General features: G+C 50.0%; 1 protein-coding gene across 6 annotated transcripts in view; it reads left to right on the forward strand.

The window, feature by feature from the left end:
- The window catches only part of ATG13 (autophagy related 13), a 40,538-nt gene extending 33,734 nt beyond the window's left edge, over positions 1 to 6,804 (forward strand). For all 6 annotated transcript variants that reach the window (XM_025044068.1, XM_015586429.2, XM_015586430.2 and 3 more), the window contains 5 exons: positions 1,317 to 1,431; positions 1,988 to 2,065; positions 2,277 to 2,393; positions 2,943 to 3,071; positions 4,490 to 6,804. In XM_025044068.1, coding sequence (XP_024899836.1) covers positions 1,317 to 1,431; positions 1,988 to 2,065; positions 2,277 to 2,393; positions 2,943 to 3,071; positions 4,490 to 4,567 — 517 coding nt within the window. In that variant the 3' untranslated portion in view covers positions 4,568 to 6,804. The remainder of the gene's footprint in view (positions 1 to 1,316; positions 1,432 to 1,987; positions 2,066 to 2,276; positions 2,394 to 2,942; positions 3,072 to 4,489) is intronic.
- The last annotated feature ends 2,859 nt before the right edge of the window (positions 6,805 to 9,663 follow it).

A 9,663-nucleotide genomic window follows, 5' to 3' on the forward strand; every position in this document is an offset into this window, starting at 1 on the left:
CTCTTTCCATTACACTCTAAGTTCTCCCATGGGAAGCTGAGGCTGTCTCGATCTGACCTGTCCTCCCTTGACTGGAAGGCCCCAGAGATAATGACGTTAGTTGCCCCACCACATCCTCATCTTAAATGAACTTTTGGATAATAGAAATTCCTGGTATATATTTTTTTTCATTCCCACAGTGGAGTGGTGGGAAGGGAATTGTTTGGGAAGATCTTTTTGCTCCATCTATCAAGAAGAATAATTACTTTCATTCCTGATTTCCCAAACTTACCCTTCCTCCTGTTAATAATCAGAGGAAGATCCTGTCAGTCATTTTACACTTCAGTTTTCTGAGCCTCGACTCCTGGGGCACGTCTGAGGGTAGCTAAAGATAGGACCCCATGTAGCGGATTCTTAAATACGGTGGTCCGAGCTCAGGCCTTTCCTTACTGCAGGTCTTCCCTGCTGGCTGGAGTCCAGAGGACAGTCGGAGTACACAGTCCTCCTCCCCACTTTTGGCCTAAGGAGCATTCCTATCCCTTGCTTCTTGAGGGCTATGACTGCTGGTCTGGCAGCCACAATATGGACCCCTGTTTCTGCTGCTTGGAGCCTTCCTGTCATCCAGGACTCAGCATCAATCTGGAGGGCTGGAGATGGGGGACAATGGGAGCCGCCACATTGAATGTGTCATTGCTAGACCTTGCTGAATGGAGGGATGATTGGGGGTGAGGAGAGAGGAAGGAACATGGTACAGAGCATGGAGGACCTCATCCCGGGTGATTTGTCATGGGTGGAGAAAGCTCTGGCTATCTAGAGAGTCAAGTCTGAGACTCTTATCTTAGAATAATGGCAGTGTCCCTTGCGATGTAAGGCTTAAATTTAACATTGTATACAGTCTTAATGGTATTTTTAGATAACAAAACAAATAGGAAGATAGAGAAGAGTTAAAATCTTGAGTCTGAGTCTATAATAGCTTAATATTTAAATTACAGTTGTTTATGAGTGCTGCTTGCCTATATGTATGATTACTGTATGCATAGTAACTGATGTTTATTGTTGATATTTCAGATTAAATTTTATGTAAGGTTTATACAATTGTAACACTAAATTTCACTCACATGTGTATAATTTTTAGTTGTTCCAGGAAATGTAGTCCTCTGCTCTCAAGTCAAAAGAGAGGGTGACAGTGGCAGCAGCTAGACCACATGCTGCCATTTCCCACATGGGAGGGCAGGTGGGGGGCAACTCCTGCCCTAGGCTGCAGCCCCACAACTTGGCGGATTTATGGGCTCTGCTGTGGTTTGAGAATGAGTACCAACATTACCTGTCTTCTCCAGTGAGGATACTGAAACTGTGTCAAACAGCAGTGAAGGACGGGCCTCTCCCCATGACGTCCTGGAGACCATCTTTGCTCGAAAAGTGGGGGCTTTTGTCAACAAACCCATCAACCAGGTGATTTTTTCTGCCACTGCCACACGTGAGCATGTCTGAGCCATTAGAGTGAGGCTTTTACAGGCAGATCTCAGCCTGGGATCTGTACAGCCACTGAAATGACATGCAGATAGTGTGTCTGTGTGTGTGAATTTTTTGTGAAGAGGATTAATAATCTGTGACATCCTCCAGAGAAAGTTAAGAACTATTGTTCTGTGATCTGCTGAGTCTCCCATCAGAGAGGGCGACTTGACACCATTTAGTATAAACACTGTGCACTGACGTGTCATTGCTTCAGCCTAACTTGAAATAGGACATTCCTCCTTAGCTCTGCAGTGAAGAACAATTGTGACTGAATACCTGGAGTCTGGGGGGGCCCTGCCTTCTGTTTGTGCTGTGGGCGTGTGATGAGAAGTGGGGGAGATTGGTGGGTTTCTGCCAGCACAGGAACCTGAGGGGAGGTGTGGTCAGCCTGGGTGTGCCTACATGCTGGACCTCCAGGCTTCTGGAGGCCTCTAAGGAAGTGTGCAAACTAAGGGAGGGGCGGGCTCTAAAATTTTCCCCTGGGTCTCTTCAGGTGACCCTGACCAGTTTGGACATACCCTTTGCCATGTTCGCTCCTAAGAATTTAGAGCTGGAGGATGCCGACCCCATGGTGAGTCCACCATTGACTAAAGTTACCAGTGAGATGGGCGGAGTCGTCATCCTTCCTGGGCAAGTCACTGTTCCTCCACAGACCATTAGCCACGCCCCTCAGCTTATGCATTTGCAGCCAGTAGCGGGTCCCTTCAAAACTCGTGATTATGAACAGTAACTTGCAACCAGTGCACAGAACTAGCCCCTACCTCTGCTTCTTTCTACACCAGGTGAATCCTCCAGATTCCCCAGAGACTGAGTCTCCTCTCCAGGGAAGCCTGCACTCTGATGGCTCCAGTGGGGGCAGCAGTGGCAATACCCACGACGACTTCGTTATGATTGACTTTGTAAGTTGCCGTCACCTTCCTTGACCTCTGCTGTCCCAGGGGAAATAAACAAAGAGGCATCCATTACACTTGAACCAGACTTCTTTCACAGGGATTAGATGGGCTGGTGCAGACAGAGGGGATGGAACAGGTAGCTTCCCCTGCCATGCAGTGTATGTGGGGAACCTGCCCTCAAACTCTGCTTGGGGAGACATGTGGAGGCCAATGAACAGTATTAGGCATCTTGTGCCATGTCTTTGGTTGAAATTCATAATGCAATTCAGCTCTAAATGGGAGTTTTCTAGTGGTAGCCACGTCGGTCCTTTTCATGCCTGCGTGGATGGTCCTGTGGTAAGGAAAGGAGTTGGAAGGAAGGGGGCAAAACCCTGACCAGGGGAGAGGAATGTTCCCACCAGGATTAGAATTCAGCTACCCAGAAGGGAAAGGTGTAGGAACCTGGAGGAACCTCTTTGATATTTGCTGGAAGGAATGAGGGTTATTCAGTTTTTCTTCTCTGATTTTCCTCTGTGGTCCAAGGTAAGCTAAACCAAGTCTGTCTTGTTTTTGAAGAAACCGGCTTTTTCTAAAGATGACATTCTTCCGATGGACTTGGGAACCTTCTATCGTGAATTTCAGAACCCCCCACAGCTGAGCAGCCTCTCCATAGATGTCGGGGCACAGTCCATGGCCGAAGACTTGGTATGGAATCCTTCCCCACCCCGCCTCAGCCCCTGACGTCCTTTCCCCCTTGAATGGCCATTCCTTTTCCACAGACCTAGAAATTTCTTCTTTAATCCCCCACTCCCACACCTCACATCCTCCCTGTAACAGGACAGAGACACTTTTAGATTACATGAATCCAACAGCCCAAAGAGGTAGGTTCTCTCATTATCCCAGTCTACAGATGAGAAAACGGACACTGTGAACAAATAACCTGCCTATGGTCCCACTGAGCCTGCAAAACAAAGCTTTGATCTCAGAGAGTCTGGCTTCTGATTTTAGGCTTTTAATCACTGACTTCCTGGCTTCTCATTTGAAATGTGCTTGGAAGGAACTGGAATCTGAAGGCTCTCAAAGTCATGCTTGCCAGTACCAGCTGTTGGCCCCACCTCCCAAACCTGCCCCGGTCGTCTTGGTGTATCTGGGCCACTTTATAAATTCTGAGGCATGAGAATGTCCCACCTCTTCCAAATATCTTGTCCCTGTCAGGAAAACTTCCGGGATGGTTTAGATTCTTCAGATATAAATGTTTCAGTGGAAAGATCACCTGATGAGGATCAGAGTTTTTTGTTTGTTTGTGTTTGTAGTTTATTTATGCCTACAGTGCCTGGTCTTCCTAGGTGGAAAGTCTCCCATCCATCCAAGTACTAACCAGGCCCGACCCTGCTTAGCTTCTAAGATCAGACATCGGGTTTGTTCAGGGTCGCATGCCCGTAGACCATGGACCGTGGCTCCACTGGGGTGCGAACCCAGGACTTTAGATGTGCTAACCGCTACACTATGGAACCAGGTCCCATGGATCAGAGTTTTTTGATAGTCAATACTTGTGGGCAGTTAAACTTAACTCCTTATGGTTCTTCTCTTATTCTCTCTTAACCCCTTCTAGCTCACCCCCTCCTCAGCTAGTATAAAGATGCAGATTCCTAGGCCTCACCATAGACCTGCTAAGTCAGAATCTCTTGAGAGTATAGTGGGGACTGCCTTGTTCCTGTGCCCTCAGGGGATTCTGATGCCCAGCATAGGGTGTGAAGAAGTCTTTTTGTAAATCTTTCTTAGTTTTGAGCATTCTAAACATAATTTTATTCTACTGTCAGTCTAATCTGTGCCAAAGATATTTCACATTTAATTTTGCTGTGTCCTCTTATTGTTGGTGTGGTCCACTTGGATTTCCTAGGCTGTACTGTCAAACCTGCCTCCTCAGCCCCCACAAAACCCTGCTGGACATAAGCCCTCTGTCTGGTGCCTGCTCAGCTGCCCTGAATTCTCCTGCTCTCCCAGCCCAGCACTGCTGAGCTGAGCATTTTGCTGCATCCTTTCTTCAGCCCAGGGTGACTGGACTGCTTATCTCTTCAATGCCCTACCTGAGTGAGCAGCTCTTCTCTTCCCTCCTGGTACAGGACTCACTACCAGAGAAGCTGGCTGTGCACGAGAAGAATGTCCGAGAATTTGATGCCTTTGTAGAAACCCTGCAGTAAAAGTTGGTGTCCTCAAGTACCAGCAGCACCCCCATTTTGCGATCCTCGGAGACAGCCTCCCACTCATCAGCTGCTCCCATCCCTCATCCTGCTCCAAGCCAGGTGGAGGGGAGGCTGGATTCCCCCATGGGGACCCAGAGGTCCCTGTTCTTGCACTTCCTGGAGACTCCATGGCAGCAGTCAAGCCCAGTAATATCATTTGAGAGGACTCACCCTCTGGCCTTGGAGATGGGAAGACCCTTTGTAACAAAAGGGCCCTCTGCAGGGCCATCTGCTTTCACCGCCCATCAGCAGCTGCTTCACAAAGGCTGTCATCCTGTTCTCCTGCTGCTGGCCCCCTGCCCTGGGTCTTCCCTACAACTGGCCCCTCGCCTGCCTGCCATTACCACCAACCATTTGACATTCCAGCTGGTGGCCCAGAGTGGTGTGGAGGCAGAAAGAGGAAGGAAACAGTGCTGGGAGGAAGAATGAAGGCTCTTTGTTGTCTCATTTAGTTCTAGTATCTTCCTCTCTCTCCCCCTCTGCCCCTGTGCCTCTACTTTTGGCAATATGACAGGCCTCCTGCCTGAGATGATGAGAACTCCAAAGTCAACCATTCCCCCCCTTGAAGGTTGTATTTGCCCCTCCCTTAACACAGGGTCTGAGCAGCCCTGGTGGCTGCCTGTGCTCAGCTCCTCAGCGACATGGAAACAGAATCCTGTGACTAGGATTAGGAGTCACAGCAAAGGTTCTTCTTTTCCTCTCCCCGCTCCCCCTGTTGCTGCTCCTTGGTTATAGAACATGGTAAATATTTATTACTTTCAGAGAAGTCAGATATTTTATAGAGAAAATATGTTTGAGTTTAGATGTTTTCAGTTGGGGAAGGTAGAGTGCCTCTTCTTGGGGCAGGGCCTCCTGTGGGCGTTCCTCAGATTCTGGGTTGCTGCTCTGGGGATCTTCCTTCTCATATATATAAGGTGGGAGCCAAGAATAAGGCTGGCTGAGGGCAACAGAACCTCCCAGACTCTGCATTTGAACTGACAACAGGCTTTACCTTGGACACCTACGTATTCCTGGTGAGAGCCTTGGCTCTTTCACAGCTTCTGCAAAGTGACTGACTTGGTTCTGGCGGCCCAGGAAGCCTTGGGTGCTAACGGTGATGACTCTCTAGAGTTGCCCAAGGGGCATTATGTGTGCCACACTGGTGGGCCTGGGGAAGGCCAGACAGGTTCCCTCCCTCTGGGGCACTTGTTCCTATTTCTCAGGGCTGGGTTATGGGCCTTTTCCTCCTTCCACCTGGCCACTGCCTTCCTTCGATCCCAGGGCCTGTACACTGCCCTGAGGTTTACTCGTTGCATTGGTTCCTTGTTGAGAAACTAAAGCTGGGCAAATGATTGACTTAACCCTTCAGGTGTTGTTAACTTGAGTAAGTCAAGTGCCTAGCCTCACCCACCTAATATCTGTCCCTCCCCCAGCCTAACTGGTAGTCCTGACCATGGAAAAATGGGCCTGCCCCATTCTTCCTGGTCCCTCCTAGGTATTCATTGGCAGCAGCTGTTCTGTAGAGGAGCATATGGCCTTCAATTGCTTGTTAGTAAATGCATGTGACATTGTTCCCACCTACAAGGCTGATCTCGGAGGGCTGGATTGGGCTCCGATGTCTCAGGCTGAGCCCTGCCCCTATGCATGCATTCTGCTGCCACAGAGAAATGTTCCCAGCAGTAGTATCCAAGTGGCCGTCTTATCTTTGGGCCAGAGCATACCCATGGTCTGCTAAACCAAGCCAGATTTACCCCCAAGGTCCCACCACTGAGAAGGCTGGAGGCCCATTTTAAGTTATTGATTGTCCCCTCGCCCCTCACCCTAATGTCTCAGCCATTGCCCTCCTTTGAGGCCAAGCATGTAAAAGCCTATTAGCAATTGTCCTCTTTGACGTCTAATTGTTGGCCTGTGTAGGCAGCAGCCTTTCTTCAGGACTCCATCAGTGAGAGGCCAAGGAGGCTGAGCCCTGACTCTGAGCTAAACCTGGGAGGAGCAGAGCAATTGTCAAGGCCGGCCCTTGCCCCTCAGCCCTGTTTAATAAGAGAGATGAGCCCTAGACTGATTTCTGTAGCACCTTGGGACAGGGCAGGGACCAGTCATCTGTCTCCAGGTGGCGGAGTCCCTCCCCTCCTCCAGCTTACCTTGTTTGGGAATATTGAGTTATACTTTAAAATGTATTCAGGAGATTTCCAATAAAATTTTTTCTGTACTTTACAGTTTCCTGTCCTGCAAGTTGTCTAAAATCCTAGCCCACTGCCTCCCACTCCTGTGCAGGTCTGGGTCAGGTCCAGGTCAGCAACAGGCTCCTTGGCAGGGGAAGAGCAATGCATTGGGAAGCACAGAAAGGCTTCTGAGTCAGGCAGGCTGTTTTGAGTCTTGGGGATGGGCCACTTAGCAGCTGTGCAAGCTTGGGTGTGTCATGAAACCTCTTGGAGCCTAGTTTTCCTGGGCCGTAATGCTCCCATTTCAGGGGCTTGTATGTGAATATTCAGTGAGATGTATGACGTACACCATGCATATGAAGTAAATTCTCAGTGAATTTACCATCAGCTCGCTCTTCCCTGCTATACCAAGCAGCACACCACTCAGCCTGGAGGCGATGGCCTTTGGATCAGAGGGAAAGATGACTAACAGGTCTCTGCCATGTTTCTAGCAGAAGCCGAGCAGGGAGTGTGGGTCTCCCCAGTTGTCTGTCTGGGATCCATTTGCCAACCAGTGTGACGGGTTGTGGCTGAGCAAACCAGGCTGAAGGGAAGCGGTTGAGGGAAATAGCAGGAAGTCATGGGCCTGTGCCAGTTTAGCTGCCCTGATCTGACAGGTTAAGCCAGGGTGGCCTTGAGGAGCCATGGAAAGTAGAAGATCCCGACAGGGACTTCCTGCCTGGGCCCTGGGGGCTTCAGCAGACATCTCAGCCCTGGCAAGGCTAGCTCCTGCCTTTCCAAAGATATCGGGGCACATTGGGGTATTTTGTGCCCACAGTGAAGGAAAGGAGCTGAAGGTGGAGCCAGTGTCCCAGAGGCAGAGACCAACTGCCTGACACCCTGGCAACTGCTGCATGAGTTGCTTTCCCACCCACTTCAGGCTGAAGCCAGGCCCCAGAAATAGGCTAGTTATTAAAAATTCTAAATTCAGACCAACTGAAAAGAATAGGGCCCATCCGCTGTTGCCATTATGGGCCCTGGGAGCCCTTGCTTGTTAGTAAACTGCAGGTGACACTGACCATGGTGCCTGACCATGCAGCCAGTTAGGACAGAGTTGGCCAACCCCTGGGTCAGAAATGGTAGAAAGACTGTCCCTGGTGTCCTCACCTCAATTGGGATTCCCCAAAAGCAAAGTTTTCCGTTTCCCCATGTCTGACGACGGTGCCCTATCCCTTTAAAGCATCTCCGTACACTCCATCCCCAGAGACCTGCTGTTGCTAAGGCAGGGGTAAACTGGCTTTGCACTCACTCCACAGAGGCCCTGCCAGCAGCCCAACCCAAGTTAACAGCTGCCTCTGGATCCCCTCCTTGTTGCCCTGGGTCACAGCCCTTCTAAACAGTCACCCAGCTTACAGCAGAGGAGAGCCAGTGAGAGAGGCCTCCAGTGCCTTCTGTTCCAGCTCCCTGGATGAGGGCCACAGTTGTGCAACGGACGAGCTTCCTGGAGCTCAGTGCCTATGTTTATAACCACCGTCTATCCACACTGCCTGATCCTGCAGCTCTGGTCCACCTCCCCCAGCCCGAGCAAGCAGTGAAGAGAAAAAAGAACAGGCCCGACAGAGGCCACCAGAGCCTCCTGATTGCACTTGGCAGGCAAGAAGCAAACTGCTGGAATTTGACCACTGTGCCAGGCTCAGAAGTATGAAAAGTCACCAGGTGAAATTCTGGCCTGCCATCGCAGTGATTTTTTAAATTATGGTAAAATATACAAATTTTACCATTTTAACCTTTAAAGCAAAGCAAAACCTGCTTAAAAGAGGAAAGGAAAACTGGATCTTTCATAGCTTCTATGTGACTAAGTGGCAGGTGGAAAGAGCTGAGGCTCTCAAGCCAAGTGGAGGTGGGAGAGGAATGGAATGACTGGGAGGTGAGGGCTTTGATCCTGGCTGCCACACAGGTTGGGGCTATCACTTCATTCATCTGTGAAATGGTCATTCTAATTACTACTGGACCCTCAACCCCATGTTATGTCCTGTATACATTATTTCTGATCTGAAGAAAGTCTCAGACACGGGGCCAATTATATGACTATCATCAGCTGGCGGTGAGTGATGGAACTAGGATTCAAACCCTGTCAAACTCTAAAACCCATTCTGTTGTCCACCACAGCCCACTCCATTTTGAAGACAGAAAAGGCCCTGGTCATAGGATACAGCATATGGTTGTCGATTGGAATGCTGCAGGTGCCAAAAATGGAAGGTGACTGTTCGCACTTCTAAGCCTGGAAGATGGTCAGAAAGCTGGCCTCATACCCACTCACAAGTGAACAAGATGAGGAAAGGGGTCAGATGGACTGGAGAGGGACTTCCTGAGGCCCCATCTGCCAGTTCTAAACCTCCATGCCCACTTCCTTAACAGCCAGATGGGCAGTTTTCATCTCCATTTTTATTGAAATATAAAAAGTGCAAAGGTGAAATACATGATTGGTGCCAAGGAAGTCATTAAGTGTGAATGTGAACACTTGATTCACAGTATGAGCCCTTCCCCCACCCCTTCCCCTGCCAGGTACAGACCAGTGGGGCAGGAACAGGGGAAAGACCAAATAGATCCACAGGCTCCCAGCCAAGGGGGCTGCGAACATCTGATACATGGAGGAAAGCAGAGGCCTGAGCCCAGGCTAGAGACACAGGGACTGACAGAACCAGCAACCATGCCAGTCCCTGAGGGTCCTGACATGCCAGCGCCCTGGGGAGAGAGGCCAGGGAGGTCAGGGGCCAGGCCCTGCCCAGCTCCCCGATGGAGCTGGGCTGGTGAGGACCCCTATAGTATAGGCATTGGTCAAGGGGGCAGGGCCACTGCAGGTACTTCCCTGCTGCCAGGGGACAAGGCTACAAGAAGGTGGGTGAGTGGGGGAAGAATTTCCCAGCGTTCAGC

This window comes from Pteropus alecto, unplaced genomic scaffold, assembly GCF_000325575.1.
Source record: "Pteropus alecto unplaced genomic scaffold, ASM32557v1 scaffold71, whole genome shotgun sequence".
Classification (NCBI taxonomy): Eukaryota; Metazoa; Chordata; class Mammalia; order Chiroptera; family Pteropodidae; genus Pteropus; species Pteropus alecto.